The sequence below is a fragment of the Natator depressus genome, chromosome 8 (genome assembly GCF_965152275.1).
Source record: "Natator depressus isolate rNatDep1 chromosome 8, rNatDep2.hap1, whole genome shotgun sequence".
NCBI classification, from domain to species: Eukaryota; Metazoa; Chordata; order Testudines; family Cheloniidae; genus Natator; species Natator depressus.
In genome coordinates, this window is record NC_134241.1 from 78,095,394 (window position 1) to 78,122,571 (window position 27,178).

The following is a 27,178-nucleotide window of genomic DNA, read 5'->3' on the forward strand; positions in this document are numbered from 1 at the left end:
CCACACCCACCAACCCTCTCACTTCCTGATTGACTGCAGACTATATAGTAGAACTTGAGTTCTGCTTAGCTATACCTTAACCAATCATTTTCCTGAAATTTAACTAACCAATCCTAACATATTGTAACATGATTATTTAACCAATTATATCCCACCACCTTAATTAGTTTACACCCAGCAAAATTAATTATACAGCAGACAGGAACAATCACAGAACCAGACAGAGATTATACAGACAAACAATAGCAAAGTGGGAACTATAATGACAAAACAATAGAGAAGTGAGGATTTCACATCCCAGCTATTGATACGTGAGTTCTTGCCAGACAGGATGCTATCAAACAAAGTTTCCTTTTACATTTTCTAGGCACTTCCCTTTCTCTGGAGGTGATAGGCATTATCAGGACAGGATTGTATTCCTAACAGCCCAATAGCACCTTCTTTCAGTGTGAGTAGTTTGGAATGTGAGGCTGTGACCGTTCGCTTCCCAACTTATGGCTGCCTTTGGTGCTTAGCCAAAGGCCTTAGCCTAAGAACAGGCTAAGAACAGGCCTTTGGCTAAGACTGTCACAGTAAGAGAAGGACCTTACACCGGCAGACAGTGATTTTGATTCTTTCTTTTATACCTCTATAACTAGCCAAATGATAAGAATACACCTAAATTCTTAGAGTACAGGCCTTTACCGAGAGGCCTGAATATCTATATCCTAACACCATCATTTGAGGTTTTTAAGAACCGGTTAGACAAACTCCTATAACGGATGGTCTAAGTGTACAATGCTTGGGGCTGGACTAGATGACTTTGAGGGTCCCTTCAGGCCATACATTTCTATGATTCTATGAATATGAGGAGTAGCAGAAGATGTTGGGCTTTTATGGGTGGTGGGTGTCTGTCAGCCCTGAATTCTCCCCTTGTGTGTGTGTGCACGCGCGTGTGCATATTGGGGTCTAGGGGAGCCCTTCTCTTTGCTCATTTCTGGGGTCTGGGGACCCTCCACCTCTTTGCGTGCAATCTTCTTTCCTCTCCATGTGAACTGGGATGGAGGGATTGACAGTAACACAGATTTAAGCCTCTGTAATCGAGAAAATAGTTAAGATACACAGTGTGGTGGGTGGTGGCCAGTGCGTGTGGGGTTTAATCTTTTGTAACCTTTATGTTGAAATGTTTCCAATTAATATTAGGTTGTTAAAATAAGGGTGCAATAAAACCCAACTGAGTTTTCATGTTGGAGCCTCTAGGTTGGTTACAGAAAATGTATTTAGTAGAGGACTACACTTTGAATGATACAACCAAACTTTATCAAAAAGAAAAATTAGTTAAGCAAACAGTCATGCAATTACTACTTACACAACACTACAGTTATACTTACACTGTAACATCTTTGAATGTATCAATGGATGATCAGTCCACAAGAGCAAAGTACAGTTTTATAATCCTGGAACCTAATGGTATCCTTTGGAGGTTAATTGGAGTTCTCCAATTTAGCAAAACTACTCCTTTTATAATCCATTATTATACTAATTAACATTAAATTACTTTTTACCATAATTATATTTCTGCCACTTCATTATTATTTCTTTACATTACACATTATTTAAATTAACATCTGAACCAATATGCTTCCCATACTATCAATTTAGATTGCATTTTATTAAAACATTCTCAGTTCTTAAAAATGCTTGCTCAGACCAGTTATAACTAAAACATAATGGCAGCATAACCCTGGGTCATGTCCGTGCTAACTTTTACTTTCCTATAACACACTGTCTTCAACTTATCTCTAACTTTCTCACACTACTGTCAATTTTCCATACTCCTCTCCTAAATTCTACGTATTTCTTTACCTAAACTATTCTATAGGCCAATGGTTCTCAGCCAGGGGTATGTGGACCTCTGGGGGTACGCAGAGGTCTTCCAGAAGGAGGTACGTCAACTCAGCTAGATATTTGTCTAGTTTTGCCACAGGCTACATAAAAAGCACTAGCGAAGTTAGTGCAAACTAAAATTTCATACAGACAATGACTTGTTTATACTGTTCTATATAATGTACACTGAAACATAAGTACAATATTTATATTCCAAATGATTTATGTTATAATTATGCAGTAAAAATGAGAAAGTAAGCAATTTTTCAGTAATAATGTGCTGTGACACTTTTGTATTTTTATGTCTGATTTTGTAAGCAAGTACTTTTTAAGCAAGGTGAGACTTGGGGTATGCAAGGCAAATCAGACTCCTGAAAGGGGTACAGTAGTCTGGAAAGGTTGAGAGCCACTGCTACAGGCTACAAGAGGAGGGGCCTGGTTTGGAGGAGGTGTAGACTGGGTGGAACTGGGGCATTGCTGGGGAAGCCCAGCTGAAACAGGGATAGGAGTCTTAGCTGGTGGTGGGTAGTGGGAGTGAGGGGCCCAGCTCTGTGTGCAGATCAGGCTACATAACCAAGGTAGCATGCTCCCCTGCAGTAAGCTGCTGCCTGTGATATGTATATGCAGCAGCATAGGGCAGGAGACAACAAGGAGCAATTTCGTGCATGCTAATGGCTTCTGCATTGCCAGCTAATGGCTCAGCAGGATGGGGAGCTGATAATGTCTGCGGGAGGTGGGATATGTGTTTCAGGGAATGGTAGCGTCTTCTCTTATATGCTTAAAGTTTCTGTAACAAACATGTAATAAAACTGCCACGGTTTTGGAAAATAGATTATTCATGAGATTTCTCTTACTGGCCTGTTGGCAACTACACTTGCAAACATTTCAAAGCACAATTATCCCGCATTCTACTATAACAACGTGTACAGGAGGGGAAAGGAGCGCTGAGGAATTACATAGCAACCAGGTGGCCTAATGGAAAGAGCACTGAACTGGAACTATTCCTAACTCTGCCACTGGCTTGCTGGGTGGCCTTGGCCACGTCACTTCTCTTCTATCCCTCCGTTTTCCATCTGTAAAATAGGGATAATGATGTAAAGTTATTTTAGACCTGCTGATGAAAAGCACTATATAAAAGCTAGGTCTTTCGTTATTACCTAGCCACAGTGGCATATCAAGTGCTAACCTAGCTCATTCCACAGCTAAGCCACCTCTACCAAGAATGTTTATCTGTGGTTCTTGTATTTAATCCTGGGGATATTGTGAGCTGCATTGTCCTAGAAGAACATAACCGCCCTGGAGGGTCATAGATGGAGATATTGTTGCTGGGTCTCAGTCTGTTGATGGCTTTGAAGATCAAGAGCAAGGTCACTGGCATTGGGAGTCAATGAAAGGATGTGAGCACATGAATAGTGTGCTCGTGGCATCTCCTCCTGTGCATAGGTGGACTGACACACTCTGCTCTTTTGCATTCAGCCCCAAATCCAGTAAAAAGAGGAACCTGTACAATGCAGATAATTCTAGTGGCAAAACACTGGCCATTTTCAGAGATGGTTACTTTTTGGAGACTTAGTAAGGTCTCCTGATGGTGCACAACAATTTAGGATGCCTTTTGCTGGTGGTTGAGCAATTTTAGGACCTTGAGGTTAGATTGCCCTTTAGTGGGGTCTTCGCGTTGCTGTTTTTAAGACTGGTTTATTATATGGTTCTGGTGGATTTTCCAAGATACAAGGATCTGACTTCTGTTTCAGCTTAGGGAGAAAACAATTGGATTCTCAGGACTTCAGTTTACCACTCTTTTCCATTCCCACGTCTTCCTCCTGGCACCCCCCTCCATTCTGAAATCGAGGAATAGGAACTCTTGAAAGTGGCTTGCTCCTGATCCAACTGGGTTAGATTTCCTGGGTCTTCCTATCAACGTCACTGTAAGCAATAGTAAGAGAATGACTTGAATTCACTGTGTGGGAGAAGCAGAGTGCCTTTGACCTCCCCCCAAAAAGCACCATTAGCTTATTAATGCACACTGTGACATCATGTAATAGTGTTAATTATGACTTCTTTACTTCATATTTTATTTGTAAGAAAACATAAAATTGTGTGTGATGGTATGGGATACATCCTTCCACTGCAATGTAATTTTTCTCCTAGAAAGTCAGTTATAGTTACAAACTGCTGCTGAAAGGGAATATTGGCACTTGGCAGGGAGGAGGCGTATTAAAACTTTCTTCCCTCTCCCAAGCTGCCTTTGCAGCTGAAGTCTCTGTATTCTTACATATAACTTTAAAAATAGGGGAAAAGGTTTAAAAAAAATAGGATTTTTGTTGTTGTTTGTTGATGAAATCCTAGCTGTGAACCATTGGGGGTTGATGCACTGATATTACATCAATAAAGCACAGTTGGCCAATCATCGATCATTGCTACACTCAATATTAATTATCCAAGGTAAATCTCTTGTGCAGTTTGACTTTTGGACTATTCAGGACTTCTGTGAGTGTGTGTATTCCCTTCTCATGAATGAGAGCCCCTGGTATAACTTCTTGATTTTTACCGAGGTAAGGATTGCATAGAATTAAAGGAATTTGATCTTTGTCCATTGCGAATATGCAAATGACGGTAACTTTTATAGCCAGTCTAGTAAAATAGATTTATGCTGGTGTTAAAAGACTGCCTTTAAAGTGGAAGGAATAGGGACTTTTTAGGCCCTGTTTTCATCAGGGCTAATGATAGACCTGTCTGCCTTTTAAGCAAAGAGGGAAAACTGATTTGGTAAATGAAATTGGTTGTGCTGTGACTTGGATAATAGTCTGTTGCAAGTATTAGAGAAGGTAAGGTTGGTGAAATAATATCTTTTATTGGGCCAACTTCTGTTGGTGAAAGAGACAAGTTTTCGAACTACACAGAGCTTTTATTTAGGTCATATTGCAAATATTGTAAGGTTGCCCTTTGATTATAAGTAAGGCTATGTTTTAGTCATGGGTATTTTTAGTAAAAGTCACAGACAGGTCACGGGCAGTAAACAGAAATGCACGGCCCATGACTTTTACTAAAAATACGAGTGAATAATTGAGGGGTGCTGCCCAGGGTCCCCGCAGGTGCGGGGGGCATGGTGCGGGCAGTGGCGCATGGTCTGGGACTGCTGCTGGTACTGTGGGGGGAGGGGGGTGGGCAGGAGAGGGAGTTAGCGGGGCCGGCAGGATCCCCACCTGGCTTCTTGCCTCCCCCGCCAGCAGCAGCAGAGTTTGGATGTGGGAAGGGGCAGGGGGTTGTGGCATGGGATGGGGTGAGGCGGGGTCTGGGTGGCACTTACCTGGGGGGCTCCCCAGAAGCAGCAACATCCCCCTCGGTCAGCTGCTAAGCGGAGGCGTGACCAGGCAGTTCTGCGCGCTGCCTCTGCCTGCAGGCGCCGCTCCTGCAGCTCACACCGTCCGCAGTTCCTGGAAATCACCCTAACTTACTAAGACAGAGGACTTCAGTGGTTGGAATGGCAGTAATGTGAAAATGTCTGTAGTTTGATTTGTGTTTTCTGTTTTATTAACAGGACTGTGATGGGTAATACTCCTGATCTGAATTGATGGATCCAACAGAAGCTAAATGAACATGTAAGAAATGTTTTGTGTGGTCTTTGTATTGTGCATGATTCTGGGTTTATTTGGTAAAGATATAGTTGATCTCGGTGGGAGAGAGGGAAGGGAAGACCCTCTTCTTAAAGACTCTGCTTCGGAAATCACGGGGGCTACATGAGAATCTCAGCTTTCATTGAAAGTTTCTGGTCCTCGTGGTTTGAGAGATGCTGTAAACATGAACCCCAACAACTTAATATACAGAAGATAAAAAAGACCCAGTTCTTTTAAATCTCTTGACTTTTGGGGACCTGGCTCCTGACGTTTGGGGTTGGCACTACTACATTTTCTCTCTTTCTCTGTAACATGGTCTCTACTGCTACTCCCTTACACCTACGTTTTCTGATGGATACATTTGCATCAGTTGGAATGTGTTAATTTGCTGCAGCTACTGAGTAGCAACTCTATCCCTTTTACCCTGGTGAACTTATATCCGTGAAGCATTCTCCCAGTGATATGTCCTTTTTCCCAGTGTTGGGCCTGTCCTTATGTGGTTGCACCGCAATGCCCTAGAGCTAGGGCAAAGTTGAAAAGGTGTTGGGAGCTATGATTGAGGCACTCTTACCCTGTTCTTTGAATGTCTTGAATAATTTTGGGTTTAAATCTCAGCCATGACACTATGCTATGCTTCCTTTCTTTCTTTTTAAAAATAAAACTTCAGTCTGTAATAATAGCGCTTGCCATGGAAGGGTCTCAAAGCACTTTACAAATACTGATGATTTAATTGAGGCTCACAAAACCCCTGTGCAGTGGTGGTATTTATCAGTTTATTTATTATCCCCATTTTATAAATCAGGAAACAGAGAGAGCCCGAATAACTTGTCCAGGGTAACACAGGAAGTCTGTGACATAGCAGAAAAGAGAAGCCAGAGCTCCTGAGGACCAGTCTGAACCTTAACCAAGTCTTAAGTTTTGGGGGAAAGAGGGCTACAGCATACTCCTCCATGTCTCCCAAGCTGCCATTTTAAGTTCCTGAATAAAACACAAATCAAAATAAAAAACCTCTGTACTTCAGTTCCCCATCTTGAAAATAATTCACAGGGATGTCGGCAGGATAAACTCACTGCCATAGTATCGAGTGGTGACACATTTGAGTGCCATAGAAAGACCTATAAATAAATTTTATCTCCAACCATATTCTAAAGATGGGCTTAAGGGTCATAGACCAGCTAGAGTAAACCTCTATGTTAAGTATGTATCAAGCAACCATTTTTGAAGGGTAGATTCTAATTGCTGTAGACACCTGAAGTCTTAACTGCTCTGCTGTAAGTGGTTTATTGCAACAGTATCTGATCTGTGGTGTAAAAATCCTCAGAGGAAAACCTGAAACTCATGTGAGGGTATCATCCAAATTGTTCGTCAGAGAGGCAGGTGTGCCTCCCTGTGGAGTGGGTCTGTTCCTCTAAAGCTGCAGATATCCATGGACCTGTGTGGCTCTCAGCACAGCTGTGAGAGGTAAAGGCCATGCTTGTGGGGGCCCTATGCCACTATGCTGGTTTCTAGATCCAGGGCAGCATGGCATCTGTGGGTCTAATGCTGCTTTCTCTGTCTCCTGGAAGACCCAGCCAGCTTTATCTTACAAGTGCAAGTTCTTTTGGTTTCCAGAAGGCCAGTGCTGTGGTCAGTGGCCAGGCCAATAGATTTGTTCCATTCAGATCTCTCCCAGCCTATTTTTTTTTTTTTTTTACCAATTGTTGTTTCAAATTTTAAAAATACAAAATTAGGCACAGACTTGAACTGATTGCCACGTGGTGGGACTTTTAGTTAAACTTCAAACCTATACGAATTTTTCTCATCAGGTTCATAATTCCTCCTTTGCTCCTTCTGTATCACGTATACTAATTTCAGAGTTTGGAAGACATTTATTTTTCTCTTAGGTAATAAGCCCACAGAGATCATTCTATGATGAAACTGTACTTAACCAAGTAGTGACTCTTCTATAAATAAAATTATGTTGCTTGGTTATAAAGTCCCTTATGACTTTAGAGAAATGGTCTTACTGTTCCTCTAATGATGTACACCACTATAAAAAACAATTGGATTAGTTTCTCTGCATCATGATTCTTTATCCTCTTTCTGGGATGCTTGGTGACTTAATTTGTAATTTGTTATCTAAATACCGTGCACGAAAAATTGTCTTGTCTGGTCTATCTGTATTTAAATATTGGTTCTATTTATTGTGCTGTAATCACCGGGTTTCATAGATTTGTTTGTATATAGAAAGTTTATATGGCTTGAGCCCAGCGACATCTGTTGTATGCCTGCTTTAATCTTCTAGATGTGTTAGATACTACTGTTAATCTAAAATGTTCTTGCTATTTTAGGAGATGCCTATGTAGGAGATTTTACCAGCAATTGTACTAAATACGTCACTGCTGAACCAGTTGCTCAGGTACTCTGGCTGTCTGTTGCTATGGGAGATTGGAAGACTGTTACAGTGCCACCACTGTCATCAGGTAACTATTGTAGTTAGAAGACAAAATTGGGAACAATTTTAATTTATGGGGTTGGAGAATCACTAGTGGTACAATATTTTACAGGCTGCTAACCAGCTAGATTGGAGTTTGTCACAAAATATCTGACTCCTTAAGTGGAAATGTCAAATAATATAATTGTGTTTATACTACAATTTTTACTGGTTAAGGTAGTTTTACAGAATTGTTACCTTTAAAAATTACTCTGCTATATGTGAGAGAATTCTAAACATTCATGCTTTTTAGTCAGTGAATGTCTCACATTGCTGTAAATTTTGTTTTGTTTTCTGCTTCTCTTTTGTCTTGTGTTTTGATTAACAGTGTATTAAAGGCAAGACTTTTTTTTTTTAATGTATGTGGGGTGGTGAGAGAGTAAATTAAAATGTACAATGAAACTTAATATGTAAGAATCCTCAGTACATATCTTGGGCATGTATGAGAAATAGTAATCTAAATAAGCAAATGAACTAGTAATTAGAATGATTTTTATGAGAATCTTTTTTTGGGAGGGGAGAGGAATTTTTTCATGAAAATGACTTATTTAAAATCTTATTGATGCTTTACTTTTTGGTAGAAACTCAAATTCCTAGCATTTTGTTTACAGTATTTCCCCCCAAACTTTTAATAGTTCTAAATGTCACTTCTAAAGTTCCTAAACAATGATGAATAACCCTGTTTTAGTCTCTTGAATTGATTTAAATAATTAGTCCTAAACTTGTTTCATAATATTTTGAATTGTAGCTAGCAAAACCACTTCTCAGAATACCTCAGAAAAAAAGATGTGCCCCTCAAGTTTAAACATGCAACAAGTGCTACACTCGCCACTGCCTTTGTCCAAAAGTACGCACAGCTTTTTCAGTGCCTTCTGCACAGAAGAGAATGTTGAACAGAGTATCTCCTATCTTAACAGGGTAAGCCACTTTCTCAAGTGGGGTCATTTAATATAACTGTCAATCAGTCATGGAAATGAGTGTGAGTATTCTCTGGGGTGAGAGAGTTTATTCCCATGAAGTAGGCTTTTCTTTGGTTACTAATTGGAAGCCAAAGGGGTTTTTTTTTTCCCTTGCAAAAATGAATGTCTTCTAGTGTGCTGTCTGAGAATTTTGTCAAGCATAGAAAGAAATTGGTCCAATTATTGCTCTCTCTGTCCCTTACTAGGAGCTGACAACATTAGGTTTCCCTTCTCTTTATTCGGAGTGCAAAGATAAAGAATTAAATATAGTATCGGTCTTAAATTGTGTGAATGAACTGCTTGTACTCCAACGCAAGAACCTCCGAGCTCAGGAAGAGGTGGAAATCCAGCATCTGAAATTGGGTAGTGATATGGACCACCTGCAGAACTGCTATGCTAAAGTAAAGGTAGAAAATCTATTCTTTCTTACTCCTATCATAATGCAATGTGGCACTTTCAGCTCACAAATGTTATAAATTCTCAGTAAGGTTATTTTGCTGATTTATTCAGACTTAATTGTCCTACAAGTTTTTTTTCTGAGGTGTGTTTTCTAACTGATGGAAAACTCATTAAATGTAATGAAAAATGAGTGAAGAAATAGTTCTCTAATAAAGACATGGATACTTTGTGAACAGTTTAGTGACCAGCTGTTCCTGAAGAAAATTGATTAGATTAGAGGGTGGTAATTCATTATGGAAATGAAGATCTTGGAAGATTTGGCCGGTTTATCTTTAAATAGGATATTGTGAGTGTTGCTAGATTTTTCAATCCTAGAAAATAAATTACTTCATGTAGCCATAACAAGTATAGCAAGGTTACTCATGTTGCTCATCCTGATTCCAAAGGACCATCTCCAAAGGCTATTGTGTAGTTCATTCTCCATATCTATTCAGTTCTTGGCTTCCCTGAAAAGCCTGAGGACAACTGTCCTGTCGCAATGACTATTCAAAAGCAGTCAGCAACAGTTTTTTGGTTACTGGTTTGAATTTAGACCGAATTGGTAGATGAGGCTCCATAATCTGTTACAATCCAGCCCCTCTCAAAATTTTAGGCTAAACTATAAATGACAGTCGGTTATTGCTCGTGACTTAGATGGCATGAACTGAATGGAAAAATTGTATTTGAAAATAGGTATAGTTGATTTATTAGCAGATTCTGAGTTGTGGCTCAGCTTTAAAATAAGCTTCTTTTTCATGGTACCATTTTAGCAAGGCAGCTGTTGCCCCTCTTAGTTCTACTTGGCAAGAAGATTGGCTACCCCTACCACTTTTGCTGCTATTTGTACTGCAATATCACCCAGAAGTCACAGTTTGAATTAGGATGCCATTTTTCTAGACACTGTGCATGAACCCACAGGCAGACAACAGTTCTATCCTGAGGTGTATGTAATCTGCATGAAAACAACGCTAGTATGTAACATTAAAATGCTATTGTACAACTGCACTCCTGCTTTTAAAAACTTAACTTATGTATTATATTAACCCCTCAGCAAAGTCATCCAAACTACTTACCCCATGTGCAGGTGTGTTCAAAGAGAGAAATTATGCATCTTACTTCCACAGAGCTTTTGTGCTGAAGCTACCCTAATTTGGCCCACAATATGTAAATTTTGTGTGTACCTTCCTGCCCCCTCCAAAAGCGGTATGATGGAGTGATCCATTGTTACAGAGGTGGTATTGTGCAGGATGTTATCTATTGGTGAGCTATTCCTGCATGTATTTATCACTTCCACATGTTTCTTCATCCATAGCCCTTGACATATGCAAAGAAAAGGGCCCTATGAACTCTGCTGTTCCATGCTATGGAATTTACTGCAGAGCTCACCTCTAGCTGCAGCTTACTTTTGTGCTTTTAAAAAAAAAAAAAAAAAAAAAAATTTCCGCCACTTATGGTCATGAAGAAAATCTTGAAAATGTGAACCTACAGTGATGTCTGCTTGAATGTGCACTGAAACAATGTCTGTAGGGAAGGTATGAGCTGCCCCATTCACCTCTGTGATGGCAATTCAAAAATCAACATGATTTTAATGATCATTTTAGTAGAAACATCCAGCTAACATACTTATCCAAGCCAACAAAAGCTCCAGCTGCCAAAACATCTAGCTTCTCCTCTGACTTCTATGGAGAAGGCAAGCATTGCGGCATACTGAATACTTAATAATTTAATGGCAGAGAAAGAGTAATTGCATTCAGTATCAAACTGCAAGTTGTAATGCGGTGTTGCTTATATTCATTTCCGTATTTAACTCAGTAAAAATCCCCATGAAGTGAAGCTGCTACAGAGCTAGCAATCTGCTGCACTGGGGTAACCATATTATCCAGGCCTCTTGCCGTAGAAATAAAGATTAATTTGTTATGGAGGGGCCTTCCCTGTGTATTGGGCTTCTGATATTTCAGCAAGAACAAACTTGTCTCAAATTATTTTTTTTCTTTCGTAATTATTAATTGAGATTGAATTATGCGTACCTTTTTTAGGAGCAACTGGAAGCTTCTAGAAGGGAAATAGTGGGACTTCAAGAAAGAGACAGACAACAACAATGTAAGAACAGAAATCTGCACCAGCTACTTAAAAATGAAAAAGATGAGGTGAGTCAGCCTGTACATCTACACAAATCATTCAGACAGTTTTGACTAATCTTATAGAAAACCTCAGGTTTTAGTAACATTTTATTTTAAAAGAATACATAAAGTCAGGCTTGCATAGAGAAAGTTAGCAAATTTCATATGTGGTCACTGTGAAGTTTGGCATACTAGCTGCTAATGGGATGCAATTCATGTGCAAATCGGGTTGATTGGTTCAGATGATAAAAATGGTGGTCTCGTATAAATACACGTGCAGTCTTGTGATGCCTTTTTAAATGTATCATTCTGAGTTAGCTCAGCTAAAGCCTGGCTGCTAGGCTCTGAGACCCAGCTATTTGCCAAAGCCTTTCTACTAATGTATAACAAAACCAAAGTAGGTTTCAGAGTAACAGCCGTGTTAGTCTGTATTCGCAAAAAGAAAAGGAGTACTTGTGGCACCTTAGAGACTAACCAATTTATTTGAGCATAAGCTTTTGTGAGCTACAGCTCACTTCATCGGATGCATACTGTGGAAACTGCAGAATAATGTCTTCTGCAGTTTCCACAGTATGCATCTGATGAAGTGAGCTGTAGCTCACGAAAGCTTATGCTCAAATAAATTGGTTAGTCTCTAAGGTGCCACAAGTACTCCTTTTTCTTTTTGCGAAAACCAAAGTAACACTTCAGATGTGTAGGAGAGCAAACAAACAAAACATGCAGCCAAAACCTGGAATAGCTCCTTTAACCTTGAAGAGGGAAAGGCTAGAATCCACTTGGAAGTTTATTGTAAACAATATTTTGCCTAAATTAACTGTATGGTGCTTAGGGAAAACCTGAGCAGGAGTTCTATGTGCACACACATGTAAATACATTTATTGTTATTTGGATGACAACAGTGCCTAGGAGCACTAGTCATGGATCTAGACATTTACACAATTAGCTTTTCTGTAGTGCCTATCCCAGTGGTGTCTATATGTAAGTAGCATCTTAATGTTCAGCTAAAAATATTGGACAGAGACTGAAAGTTACTAGGCCTTAAAATTTATATTTTATACAAATATTTATACCAAGCTCTTTTATTTTTGTTTTTAAGTTTAAAGGAATGTATGTGCACAACCTTTAATTGAAAATGTATGGGGTTTTGAGTTTTTTAGGTACAAAAATTACAAAATATTATTGCAAGTCGTGCTACTCAGTACAATCATGATATGAAGAGGAAAGAAAGAGAATACAACAAACTAAAAGAACGCTTACATCAACTAGTCATGAACAAAAAGGATAAAAAAATAGGTAAGTAAAGTCTTCTACATTGTAGTGATACTGTAAAGTGTAAAGTGAAACAGTAAAGCTGCATGTTCAAGATATTTACTTTAGCATCTAGCATTAACAATATGCCAGGCTCCTTACTTAGAATGCACTTTGGTATCCAGAATAGTAGGTCATAAAGAAGGTTTTGCATAAAATATGTAGCATTTAATTAAACTTAACTGTTCATAGACTTAAAGAAAACTTTGAATTTCTATTTTTACTAATGTAAGAGTGCCCTGTAAGAGTTTTTGAGTATCTCCCCTTGTTTTGATAGGCACAAACCAAAGAAGGCCAGTTGGCTGCCTGATGAGAATCATGATCAGTTCCTAAATTAAAACATTTCCCCCCTTATAATTTCTACCTTTGCTAGTACCACTTCAGCTCTGATGGTGGTAGGAACAACTCTTAGTGCTAATGTAGTCAGGGCTGTAAAGAGCACTTTAAGTACTATATTTGTGTCCCCCAGCTATTGCAGGTTTAATCAAAACTGCTTAAAATTTTGGCAACCACCTGGAGGCCTGGAACCGCACTAATGTTAGCGAAGGTGGGAGATTCTAGACAGGAAATAAAACTAGTGTAGGCACAGCCTATGGAGGGGAAGGGGGAAGCAGTTCTGTGTCACCTCATTGCAACTTTTATTAAAAAAAACTTAGGGTGCTCTGCCACTTCTAAATAAGACATAAAACAAATAAGGATCATTAGGCTGTTCTGTCACACAGTGAGTGTGTTTCTAAAAGAGACACCATCATTTTAGAAACTCTACAGTCTTTTTCATTTATTACTTTTAGATGTTACTTATAACTTTACCATCAACATTTCCTGTCTTCCTTCCATTATCTACATTTCTTGTTTTGTTTTCAGGAGAGTTTGGTCTCATGTTAGTCCAAAGGTTTATTTTTATATTCAGTCCTGTAAGGCCTCTTAATGTAAAGGCAAATGGAGGGTTACCTGAATATTTAGATATACTTTGGGGATTTTTACTTCACTCTGAAATGTCTTTAATTTCCTTTCTCATTTGTAGCTATGGATGTTCTAAATTACGTAGGTAGAGTTGATGGGAAGAGAGGTGCTTGGAGAACTGGTAAAACAGAAGCCAGGTAAGTTGATAGCTATATAAATACATACTTTAATCAAAGTGTATTTTGCAATTATTTATTTATTGTAAGGCTTCTGCTTTCAGGAATGAAGAAGAAATGTACAAAGTTTTGCTAGGTGGCTATGAACAACGCCAAAAACAGCTTCTAGTGGAAAATGCTGAGCTCAAGAAAGTTCTTCAGCAAATGAAGAAAGAGATGATTTCACTTCTCCCACCACAGAAACAGAAACCTAAGGAAAGAGCTGAAGATGGCATTGGGCCTGTAAGTGTTTTTATTTTTGTTTAAAAAACAACAACTTTCCACTGCATGCATCTAGTGAAGTGAGCTGTAGCTCACGAAAGTGTATGCTCAAATAAATTTGTTAGTCTCTAAGGTGCCACAAGTTCTCCTTTTCTTTTAACAACTATATACTGAACTAGTACTATGCACAGTCATTGGGACATACAAAAATATTACTCTAGCTTCTTAAAACTTGCCACCTGCACTAGTTACTGTGTCGCATGAGAATTCCACTGTTCAAATGGACCTAAATAGGCTGTCCAAATCCTGCATTTTTCTCAGATCAATATTTGGGTATGGAAAATGGACTTAGGTGCTGATTTTCAATGCCCTAATGTGATTGGACAACCTCTTACGGTGCTTATGTTGAAAAATTGTACTTCCAGTATGTACTGTATCTAGAAAAAAATGAGGTTATAAGTAGGGTAGGCTCTAAGTCCTACAAGCAAGATGAATCAATGTTTCTGCTAAAAATCTGCAGCTACTATCAGGAAACTTTTATCACTAAATTGAATGGTTTTCAGTTCTGCTAGTAATTTCCTTCCATTGTTCACATTGGAGCCATCACACATTGCTTTATTGCTTGTCGATGTTGTGGCAGAAGTGGGTATGAAAACGTATGTAATCATAAAGGAATCTTTTAAATGTGCTTTAGAATCACAACTGTTGTGGATGAGATGTCGAACAGAGCTGCTTGATTAAGTGGTGTTTTGGGGGATTCAGTAGGTTTAGGCGTTTTACTGAAATTGAGATATTACATTGTGCTTGGCGTTCTTGCCACAGGGTATGAGTAATTCTCCTTAACTTCACTGAGAATTACTCGTATATCCTGCAGCAGGCAAAACAGGCCCACAGTGTGTTTAGTGCTCTAATTAGTATGTCAAGTGTCTGACTCCTTCTTTAGGAAAGAATCTTACTTTAGGTTGAAATTCCACTTTATAATGTAGTACTGCAACTCAGTATTGTGGAACTGTTTCACTGCTAAGGCCCCACTTATACAGAGGATGCATGTTACATACTGTGGCTATAGTCCTGTAAATGGATATGCACAAGTGGACTCCCATGCAGGCTGGGATCCAGTGAAGACAGCGGGGTTCGGCGCAAACTCTGTGGGCCACCCATGCAGATCCAGCTTCAGGACTGAGGGATGTGCTTGCGTACCAAGACAAACTGGAGGAATAACAGGACTTTATGCTTTGCAACGAAATGTTCTTAGGTGACTGCATCAAATTTCTACAGTTCTTTGTTGATATCTTGGGGTATAACTTTTTTTATAGCAGACTTAAAAAACCAAACAAACACACATAAGCCTCATTTAATTTATTGGAGGGGCATTGAACTACTTTGTAAAATGAATAACCAGCGGAGTCTAAGTAGTGACTGCTAAGTACTTATGGGTAGAGCTCTGTGCAGATACAAAATTTGTATCTGCATCTGATTTGCAATCCGCAAAAATGATCCACGGATGAGGATATCTGCAGCTATAGAGCTGATATCTGTGGATTTGCAGGGCTCTACTTATGGGGCATATGCATTAGCTGCTCTCCAAATGCAAATATTTCAGCAATTTTTTTTACTTCTGTATATTCTAAAAATCTAGTTGGACTGATGGATTAACTATTTGCAAATACTCACAGTCAAAAGCAGCCCTGCGTTCATTTATGACAGGTTATAGGCGCAAAGTATTAACTATTTTTTTACTTGTCTAGTAAACTCATATGAATATAAAAAAGTTGATAAAAATTATTTATTTTATGGGGGGTGGAATAAATGTGTCTCTCTACTGGGCAAAGCTAACTTGTGCTCCGAAGCAAAGACCTCTTAATGTAAAATATGCTCGTTCTGGGTGAAATTTTGGTAAACCTCTAGAAATTGAATTATAATTGTCTCCTGAGACTTCTAACTAAAGCACTGCTATTTATGATACTTATGTACAGTAATCCAATGATCAGAAACTTGCTTAAATTACATATGTAAAAAAGGAAAACATAACTATTTGAGGTTCTTTGTTTTGTTTTTAAAGCAGTTATTACTGATTCAAAACAAGCTTGCCTAAATGAACTTTGGTTTAAAACAAAAACCCCTGAACATCTTTTGCTGCCTTAATGTTCACACTGGTGGCTTGGCTTCTTGTTACTTAGCAACTTTATACTGAGTCATGTGAGGTTATTAGCCTGGAATGCAGAGCTTTGGACTAGGGTACTATTGATATTAATATTTATTACTACAGTAGCAGCCAGAGGCCCAGTCAGGATTGCGCCCTCATTGTGCTAGGCACTATACACATAGGCATCTCAAGAAAAATTGTCTTTATGGAATTAGATAGAATGTTAAATTTCTCTGTTCCCTCCTTTGCTGATATTGCAGTTTCTAAAACCCCCAGAAACACTAAATTTCATTTAGTGAGTAAATGTTGCAGCATATGTAGATGAACCATTTTTTCCACCCTTGAACATGTCAATTTTATCTGTCTAAATTAATTTAGGATCCAATCTTTTCTATCTGCTCCTGAGTAGAGAGGATTTACATTGGGTGCATCAGGCCTATGGATGCAAAAGAGAAGTGGGAGAAGGGAATTCTGACTCCACAGCATTGTTCACTACTTCACCACCTCTTCTCACTCATCTTTCCTTCGCCCTCACTGGTGCACTGTGGATAAGGAGGAGGCAGGGCCAGTTACTTGCTGTCCACAGGATAATTCTCTGCTTCTGTCTAGATGAGTAATCCCCACATACAAGATTATACAAACCCCATCCCTGTGTTCTTAAAACATGTCATATGCTGCACAGTGAGCTCCTCATTCCCGGAATTGGTGTTTCAAGGGCAGCTGCCAGGCAGATTTAGCAGCATGACTCCTTGTAACCTTAAATCTCTACTTCAGGAAGGGGTAAGTGTGTTTGTGTCATCAGTATCTTGCTGGCTGATATTCATTCTGCATATGGGGGGGACAAGGGCAGCTAGGAAGTAATGTGGAAGGTCTGCCCTCCAGACCCCCTGAAATCCATGCATTTAGAGAGCCAAACTCCCTGTCAGGTCCAAACTAGGCAAATGCACTTAAATGGAAACTCTCCGAATTTCCTGTTCCCTCATACAGTTAATAAGCCTCATAGAGAGGACTGTTTCAGCAGATTCTTGTTTTTGCTTTTACAGGTGCTATCAGACATGGAGGAAGATGCTGTAGAATTAAATAAAGAGAATATGTGGGAACTTTCTTGTGAAACTGTGCGAGAACAGCTTACCAACAGCATTAGAAAGCAGTGGAGAATGCTGAAAAATCATGTTGAAAAACTGGATAACCAAGGTAAGTGTCATCGTAAGCCTGTATTCTGCATCATCATGATGTTTGTGGAAACTCCATTTCCATAGTGGTGTTTGTTATACTCTGACCCATTTGACATAACAATACCAAAGCTAGAAAGAGTTTTTAAAAGAACATTAAAAAATCAGGACACAGTAGGTTGCCTCAAGTGCCATGCAACAGAAATAGAAATATGAAAGATTTAATTACAGGAGAGCTGAGAAACTCTCATGTAGCAACACTGTTATCCCTGACTGAGGGGGCACTTCAATTCTAACCCCCCATTTTCAGGTACTTATCATTCCCAGTATCAACTTATCATTTGTTGAAGGAAGATATCTCTCATTGTTGGTTTCAGCAGAAAGGAGGCCTGTGTTAAATTTGACTTCTGTCGTCTGTCATCCTGGCTAACTGAGTTATCGGTGAAGTGAAAATAAAAGAACTTGAAATAATGACGCACAAAAAGTATCTAAATCATTTTCAAAGTTTTGGGGCTTCACATGGGTTTCTAGGCAGAACTGGCTGGTGGCATAGTGCTAGTTTCAATTAATTTCCAGCTGCTAAATAGCATTAGAAACAGCTAAAATACATAAATATTTTTACTTTTTCATTAGCTACCGGAGGGATGTTATGCAATCATGAACAAGCAGGGAGGTCACCCATGAAACTGTGAATGGGAGGCAGATAGTCCATGAAAAAATGCCTTTATTAAAATTTATCCACACTGATAATGTTTGAGAACACTTGCTCTGAAGAGTATTGATTTGGTAGGTTTGGGAGTAGAGGAGACACTGGTTGAGAGACAGCTATATGGAGTAAAAAGATCAAGTGTTTCTGTTGTCACTTTTTGGTTTTGTGTGTGTGCACCAGTGTCCAAATTCTTATCCCATTGAAGTCATTAGTTCTGCCACTGACTTCAGTGGGATCAAGATTTGGCTCATAATGCAGCCATCCAGATATATAAATGGCTATGTCTGTACATTGAAATTAAAGTAATATAACATGTAATAATTAAAAAATACTATGTATGTGCAAGGAGGTGGTTGTTGTAGGAAATAAAACATCTTTCTCCAGTCCTCCCCCTTCCTGGGGTAAATGTTTGGAAGATTATAACCGTAATATTGTATGTTTTTTGATCCGTGTTTCCTTCATAAAGCTTATAGAATACATGGAGCCCTTACTTTTCCAATGAAAAATAGGTCTATATTACAGTAACTCCCCTCTAGGGTTTTTATAATGAAATTAATAACTCCAAAATTATGGTGGATTCTGAAGAACTGGATAACTTTCAGTTAAAAGATTTCCTCAGTTTACCTGATTCAGTACAAATGTGGAAACTGGCTCCCCCCCCCCCCCCCCCCCCCGTTTTGGTATGATGCTTAGAAATCAGATTTTCTTGAAATGGGATTCATTTTGTGCCATGGAGGAAAAAGGCAAATGTTTTTCAATAAAAATGTTAATCCTGCCTTGAAAAGGTCTAAAACCTTATCTTTCAGGGTGAGTCACTATAATATTTTTTTCCCCTTGCTTTGAGACTCTGATCTAAGCATGGTATTATAAAAATGCTTAACATTTGGATCACTTTGTATTTAAGTGATATTTTTAACCTTTCCACTCACCTACCTCCTAATAACATTTTTTGGGGATGGGGAACAGGAACTTTCTTTCCCCCTCCCTTATGGGACTTGCACCCTTGTATGCAAAGGACCCGACCGTCCTTGGCCATAATATTGCTATTACAATACTAAATTCATGAGCTTTGTATTTAAGGCTTTGCACAAATCCAGCTTTTGATCTCGTATTGAGATTGGTGTAGGCCACTCATGTGTCATATTAATCATTTTATTGTGGTTAAAATATCTGAACATTCTGATTAATGAGGCACATATGTTGTGAACGACAGTATACTCTCTCTGAAGTTGAAATGGCAGGTGCCATAGAATGTTCTGGTGGTTAGGTGCTGTTTCTGTGGAGATGTACGATGCAAGTTTCAGAAGCTGTCTTGGAGAGACTTTATTAGTAGGCAGTGGGGAGTCTGCTTGTGGTCTAGGTAAAGGCTGCCACCAGAGTCTAAGGCTTCTCTTAATAACTAGCCTAAAAGGACTCTCTCAGTCACAGAGAGAGAACGGCAGATCACGGTGCATGTCTGTCTATATGCTACCAAATGGTAGCATACCAGGAGTGGGTAGGATAATCCAAAAGTTAAGATGGGTAATAAGGAAATAGTTCCCTGAATTTATTTTGTTGTTGTTGTCTTATCTGAGTGTTGATTTTCTTAATATTTGTTTTTATTTTGTTCAAAACCTGTTAAACTTGCTTTTCTTTACAGTATCTTCAAACAGCTCAATAACAAGGTTTATACTAAAAGTATAATCTTTTTGTTTTCCCCTATACCATGGGGAGTTTGTTTTATTTTAAATTGGCTCTTCCCTCACTCTTACTATCTGACTTGTCTGAACTGTTTGAATTCAAAGCACACTGCTTGTTTTACAAGTAGGGGTCCAGAGAAACCATTGTTAAGCCCAGAAATTGTAAAATAGTTAAGGGACAATTCAGGGGCATTGTCTTTCCCTGTAATAAAGTGATCCACTGAATTGTATTTTATGTCTGGCTGATTTTGTAGAGATCCAGTACTGTATCTGCTAGAACTTATTCAGTATTTCCTGTGAGTGTTCAGACATATCCAGGGTCTTTCAAATTCCAAGGTTCGACAGATGCATATTAAAACACCTTTTAATTTATTTTGTAAACCTTTCTTTATCTTAAATTAGCATCTTTATTGAACAACATTACCAGTGGCTGCCTCTTTTACTTAAAACACCAAAAAACTTTTCTTTTTTTTCTTGTTTTTAGTGTCACGTGCGCATTCAGGGGCTTTGAATGGCAGCGATGTAATTTCAAGAGAGGACCATGAATTGGAAACTGAAAAGCTAGAATTAGAAATTCAGCAGTGCAAAGAAATGATCAAAACTCAGCAACAACTATTACAGGTCGGAATCTTTTGATTTTTTTTTTTTTTAAACTGTGCTTTCTTCTCTTCCTCCCTTCTTCGAGTAGGAATTGAAGCATCACTCTAACGATGCCTTTTTATATTTGGGTGTTCCTGTTTTTGATAACTGTGGAGGCTGGAGCAGAGGGAGAGGGGATGTGACTCTCACCTTGGCAAACAGTATTTTGTTGTGAAGTTAGCACATATAGGGCTTGTCTACATTACCCGCTGGATCGACAGGCAGGAATTGATCCAGTGGGGGTAGATTGATTATGTCTAGTCTAGACGTGATAAATTGACCGAGCGCTCTCTCGTCAACTGGGGTACTTCACCAGGGCGAAAGGCGCAGGCGGAGTCGACGGAATAGCGCCAGCTGTTGACTTACGGCAGTGAAGACACTGCAGAAAGTAGATCTAAGTACGTCGACTTCAACTACATTATTCATGTAGCTAAAGTTGTGTAACTTGGATTGATTCGCCCCGTGTAGACCAGGCCATAGAAGGAGAAACTGCAGAAGGCAACAAAGTTTAGCAATGTATTCAGAAAGTTTATCTCATCTACTTTCCATAGCTTTCTGAATAGGGTGCTAAACTTCTTTGTTTGCCTTCTGCAGTTTTTCCTTCCACACTTCCTAATTCCCTGTGCCAGTGGCCCATTTATGACCAAGCCTGATTGTCTTTCATGTAATAAACTTTTGCTGGCATCTAAATCTAAACTTGTAGAAACATATTTTAAGTCTAAATAGTAATTTCTGAATAACATTTCTGACTTTTGTTCCTTGTATCTGCAGCAGCAGCTTATGTCTCCATGTGATGATGATACCTCTATGTTACTACAGGACTGTTATTTGTTGGAAGAAAGAGAGCGCCTCCAGGAAGAATGGAAACTATTTAGAGAACAAAAAAAGAACTTTGAGAGAGAGCGAAGAAGTTTTACAGAAGCTGCTATTAGATTAGGACTTGAGGTATTCAAAAGGGATGGTATCTTTATGGGCCTTTGATCTTTAATACTGAAGATTAGCCAGTCTTGTAATCTTAGTAAGCGGAAAAACTTAGCCAATGTTGAAAGTATGCGTTTGTGAGTATTGTTATCCCTTTGCTATTGTCTTTCTATTGGAAGATCTCTCTCTCCTCTGCCGTATCTTGTAAACCGTGTGATGCAGGACTACTGACAATATGATGGATCACTCTGTTCGCCCATAGTAGAGTACTACATTTTGTACACAGACATTGGCAAATACAGTTGCTTGACCTGGGATAACTAATTTTCTATTTCTTTTTATAAGCTTAAGCCAAGATTTTCAAATATCTGCATGTGTGCTTTTGAAAATAAGGTCACTTATTTAGGTATCTAAATAGACACTTAGGAACCTAACTTTAAGCATTCTATTATTATTATTATTATTATTCATTTAGATTTTGGCCTTAGACTTTATAGGTACATACATAGCACTGATTCACATTGCATCAATATTTTTCAGTTCCAGTAAGACTTTATAAAATTCTCCACATTTTCACTTTACTTAGAGAAATATTTTAATAAGATTGTGAGAGTATATAGGATGTACTCTTAAACTGTATCACAGGCATATTGCTAAGTTTAACCAGTTGTGTCTAAACCTGTAGTCCAGATTGCAGCATCACTGTAATTACCCACGTATCAGTTTGCTATTGCGTCTCCTCTTATGCTTTAATACTGTATCTTTACTGTGATCTATGTAGATCTTTGAAAAATTTGCAGCAGCCCTTGAGCCTAGAGTCGGGGTTTGTTGTCTCCTTTGAACACAGGAGGAAGAATTTCGAACAATGGGGAAATTTGCTCCCTTGCTCTCACATCCTGTCTCTCCCTTCCTTGGTATCTCCTGTTTGTCTGATCTCTTAAGAGGTACAGGAACTGTCTCCTCCCCATCCTGCTGCCATCTGGATTTTTGAGGACTGCCTGACATTGACATCACTTCTCCCCTCCCTGGCTTGAGAGTCACGTGAAAGGGAAACCCTTATTCTTTCCTCTCAGATTTGGGTGGGAGTGGGTGGGAGTACTTTCGAGCGCTTTTTTTCTCTTCCCAGAACACACTTGGAGTTGCGAGATGATCAGTACCGTAGTATTGTAGTGGAGAGTAAACAGCGTTTACCCACTTCTTGTTGGGGGAATGTGGAGTTGAGTTTAGGTTAGTTTACCAATTTATTTATTTTACCTTTACGCCACTGAGCCGTAGTCGTGTCTGGCAGCTGCACAGAAGGTCGGTTTAGCATCTGACTGGTAGTTTCCTGGCCAAAAGCCCTAAGGTAAAGTGAGAGGCACTTGCAAGGACCTTCATAGCACATCCTTCTGAGCCAAACAGTGGGGTTCAGTTTGCAAACATCCTTGCCATTTGATCCTTTCAGGGCTCTTACAGTTGTAGGTCTATGTTAAACTGCCCACTTTTTCAATATATGAATGAACTTCATTTTATGATTTTACATGCAAAGCAAATCAATCCATATAAACCTACCACTTTCTGTACAGAATATAAGTTGACATTTCTCTTTTCAGAGAAGGGCATTTGAAGAAGATCGAGGAGCTTGGCTGAAGCAACAGTTTTTGAGCATGACTTCTGATCACAAGAACTCTGAACATGTGAAAACTCAAAGTGCCTACTCAGGAAGCAAGTATTTAACTCGCTAACTTTTGTAAATTTCATAAAACTATTCTTATAATGTTTTATTTTCTCTCTCTCAGCTGGAAGATACATACACAAAGAAATGGAGACTTCCTAAGTATAAAGAGAATTCATGATATCATATAAAAAACATTAAAAATCTATGTGCAGGTCAGGGTTGCAAGGCTCTCTTGGTAGTTCACCTAAGAAGGGAATCCTGATAATCCAGTCATGGCTACATGATAAACTTCTTTTTGAGAGGGGACCTGTTGAATGTCAATTATAGAACAGAACTCTTCGCATTAAATAGCATGTTTAATTACAGGTTTCAGAGTAGCAGCCGTGTTAGTCTGTATTTGCAAAAAAGAACAGCAGTACTTGTGGCACCTTAGAGACTAACAAATTTATTTGAGCATAAGCTTTCGTTAGCTACAGCTCACTTGATCGGATGCAATTAGTGAATCAAATGGGAGGCACTGTGAATACTGATAAGAAGAGAAAAATAAGGTGACATATGGACAGCTGAAGAGATTAGAAATAAGGGTAGGAACTGGAAGCATCATCCTGGAAACATTTGTATCTAAGAGAGAACCCAAAACATAGCTATTCAATGGAAAAGAAGCAACTTGGAAAACCATAGCAGTGAAAGCAATGCTAGTGATGGTAATAAAATGGAAGTTGGCTGAATACTGCCATAATTTCAATGCTATATCATCTGCAGTGTGATTTGGGATGGTTATCACTTCCTTTGGAAATCAATTGAAAATATTTGTGGCTATTATGGTACAAAGATTTTTTTCTAACATATTCATAATTCTGGAATATGTAATTTTCATATCACATCAAAATTAACACTTGAAAACTTTTGCTTAGTTTCCTGTGACTTTTCAGCCTTTTATCGGTGTTAGATACTTTTTTTTTTTCACTCCCAAATTTCCACATGCACAGTTTAGTTTGCACCCTTGAGCACAGGTTACTTTTTTTTAAAAAAGAGAGAAAAAGCAATCGTTAAATGAATCCTGATCTTGGGAGCCAACATTTAAACATAAACATGAGCTAACAACTAGCACCTAAAGATAGACACTTAAGTAAATATGGTCAGAAGATAAAGCGACTTTCCTCCTCCACTCCAGTGCCAATGTTCAGCACCCCTGGTCTTGCTGTAGACCTCTCATGGAATTATTTTTGTTGGTATGAAACATTTATGTTTAGGGACAGAATTAAGATTATTTGGGTGCTGTCATTAAAAAAAAATGTTTTATTGGTGTCAGACTTGTGTGCTATAGCATTTGTGATTTTTTTCATACTTATGGATTTTTGTGTGTGTGCATGTTAAGTGCATTTTAAGAGAGAATGTAGCATTTAACAGCCCAGCCTGCAGCTTAGATTTGAGGGTATGTAAGAATATAAAAATTAAAGAATTCCCTTGTCACGTAAAGAATCGCCATCTTGATGTAATGCCATTTGGATACCTTTACATAATGGTTATCACTAGAATGGTTTTTAAAACTATCTATTTTTACTTTAGTTTTAAGGCTTTGTTACGTTACGCTCCATAGTACTTTAACCTTACAGGAAGTGCCATGTAATACTGAATAATTCTGCTTGCCCATCTTTTTGAAGCCTTTTCAAATCTAAAAATGAAAAGGAATTACAGAGCCTGATCCAACTCCCATTGTAGTTAATGCAGATCTTCTCATTCACTTAAATGGGGGACTAAAATAGAAAGTGCTAAGCAATGTTATCTATTCAGTTTAATTTCTTTTGGACTTTGGGCTAGTTTATGAGCTTTCATGTTGACATAAGTGACTTTTGCATGGGTGTTGCCAGGTATCCTGGACTCTAAAGTAATCCTTGAATCAATTGAAATAAGGTTTGCTAAACAAGAAGTAAAAACCTGATCCAGAAAACACTCATATGAGTATCTTTAAACACATGAATAGTCCCATTGACTTCAGTGCGACTATTTGTATTCCGATTTTTTTTGTTTTCAAGTTAAATATTTACAAAAACAAAAGACAGCATCTATACTGATTTCAACATCATTTTTAGTCCAATACATCCAATAATAATGAAGGCTAAGATTATATCACAGAGGTCGCGGGGACCCCGCAGGTTCCCAGCCTCCGCTGGCAGCAGAGGGACCCCAGAGTTGCTCAGTGGCAGCTCCCCACCTGCTGCCACTGGCAAGGGATTCCTCCCCCCGCCCCACCTCCTAGCCTTGCAGGGCAGCGGGGGACCCCTCCCAGCCACTGGGCAATGGGGTCCCTGTAGCTCCCAGCCGCGGTGGGGAGAGAGTGGGGGCACAGCAGGGTGCTGGACCCTCCTCCCTCCCCGTTTTGCCCGGGGATGTTTTTAGTAAAAGTCAGGGACAGGTCACAGGCAGTATACAAAAAATCAAGGAAGCCGTGACCTGTCCCCGAATTTTACTAAAAACATCCATGACAGAATCGTAGCCTTAATAATAATGAATGTGCATATTTATTATTTTTTTATTATTGGGAGAAAATAAGAGTCATGGAAGAATTTCTCTCTCTAGATACTTTCATAACTACATTGTTGTGTAATAACATACTTGTATGACTTGCAGATTCTGACCCAGACAATCAGTTATTGAACTTCAGGTCTCGGCAAAAGAAACCTCACTGTTTGCCTACTGTACCTCCTTCAGAGGAACTTTGCCAGACAATTCAGCATATCCCACACAACAGGTATCTGAAATTATATCACCCATCATTATTTTTATAGTGTGTGTGTGAACTGCTCAGCTGGAGTAGTAGTGATTAGAGAAAGGGACCATAGCTTGGGAAAGTTCTGAACTAGACATTGACAAGAGTTACCGTGGAATATATTATTTAGCATAATTATTATACAACTTTCAACCACTATCAAAACAATTGTTCTACTTATATTTGCAAAGGGCAATATTAGTCACACTTTAACTTTCTCTTTCCAGCAATTCGAGTGTTGTATTGAATAAAACTACTGAAGACAGCAAGCCAAAGCAATGGAAGGGACTCAGCAAAGCAGAAACTGAATAATGCATCAAGATCTCGGTCACAGAAGATTTCTAAAGTTCATGTTCTCTGTTATATAGATAAACTGCCTTAGACTTTCTAGGGTTGTCTGCTGTCTTTTGTTAAATAAATGTGTCCATAAACTTTTCTTTCTAAGGTGAAACAGGGTGTTATGAGTTTGATCATCCCTTCAGCGAGCTAAAAGATGAAATGAGTTGCAGTGTGTGGGTGTGACTTTATTTTATTTTTTAAACAATTTCTTGCCCCTTCTTTGACTGCAACTTTTGAAAGATGGGGTTTTTTTTAATAAAAAGAAAAAGCTTTGGATATTCTAATAACAGACGGTCAGATTCTGTGAATAAAGGAATGTATGAGTTGGGTTGGGTGTGGTTTTTTTTTTTTGTTTTTTTTTTTTGGCAGGGGGGTTGTAAATGAAACACTGGAACCTTAGTGTTTCTCTTCATCGCAGACAAAGGTAGCACTTTTAGGAATTGTTTAATTATTGTAAATGAACATTTATATCAAGTGTAGCTAGCATTGAAACTTTTGTCTCAACTTGAATGTACAGTATACTGTAGATTTTTAACAAAGCAAGTTATATATTTATTAAGTCATGTGACTTGGAAGTACCTCTTTCATAGCTTTCCAATGATTAAAGTGCAAGATCTTTATATGTTTGTAAATAGACAATATAAATGATTCTGCTAAGATGCCATGAAATGAAACATGCATCTATAATCATAGTATTTTACATGCCAATTTAAGCTGGTTTCATAGTGATACTCTGTTTACAGATGTGTTAGGACTGTAATTGTTTCAGTCGAGAATCAAATTCTTTGAAACGTAACTGGACAATAAATGTGCAAAGTATATTCTAAGAAATGTTTTCCAATGTGTTGTGTGCATTCAATTTTTGAAGTCCAGCATGATCTTTTATTATTAACCAGTTGTAAACAGTCATGGTCCTACATCAACACATTTGGATGGTGTGTTTTTCTTTTTAATGGACTCGAGTTACTTTGGCCTTAACTTAAGGAAATCCATTTTGCTCATAAGTCCATGAAGAGGCCATATATAAG

The 27,178-nt window shown here is 38.6% G+C and overlaps 1 protein-coding gene across 5 annotated transcripts in view; it reads left to right on the plus strand.

The window, feature by feature from the left end:
- SSX2IP (SSX family member 2 interacting protein) overlaps positions 1 to 26,953 on the plus strand; it is a 39,315-nt gene extending 12,362 nt beyond the window's left edge. For 3 of the 5 annotated variants that reach the window (XM_074961413.1, XM_074961415.1, XM_074961414.1), the window contains exons 2-15: positions 5,405 to 5,465; positions 7,811 to 7,942; positions 8,702 to 8,871; positions 9,119 to 9,319; positions 11,387 to 11,497; positions 12,628 to 12,763; positions 13,803 to 13,878; positions 13,962 to 14,139; positions 17,308 to 17,458; positions 20,309 to 20,445; positions 21,235 to 21,408; positions 22,977 to 23,088; positions 25,673 to 25,793; positions 26,039 to 26,946. In XM_074961413.1, coding sequence (XP_074817514.1) covers positions 7,900 to 7,942; positions 8,702 to 8,871; positions 9,119 to 9,319; positions 11,387 to 11,497; positions 12,628 to 12,763; positions 13,803 to 13,878; positions 13,962 to 14,139; positions 17,308 to 17,458; positions 20,309 to 20,445; positions 21,235 to 21,408; positions 22,977 to 23,088; positions 25,673 to 25,793; positions 26,039 to 26,123 — 1,695 coding nt within the window. In that variant the 5' untranslated portion in view covers positions 5,405 to 5,465; positions 7,811 to 7,899 and the 3' untranslated portion in view covers positions 26,124 to 26,946. Of the gene's footprint in view, positions 1 to 5,404; positions 5,466 to 7,810; positions 7,943 to 8,701; positions 8,872 to 9,118; positions 9,320 to 11,386; positions 11,498 to 12,627; positions 12,764 to 13,802; positions 13,879 to 13,961; positions 14,140 to 17,307; positions 17,459 to 20,308; positions 20,446 to 21,234; positions 21,409 to 22,976; positions 23,089 to 25,672; positions 25,794 to 26,038 lie in introns of all 5 variants that reach the window. The other 2 variants (XM_074961417.1, XM_074961416.1) reach the window with 2 other exon arrangements.
- Positions 26,954 to 27,178: the final 225 nt, after the last annotated feature.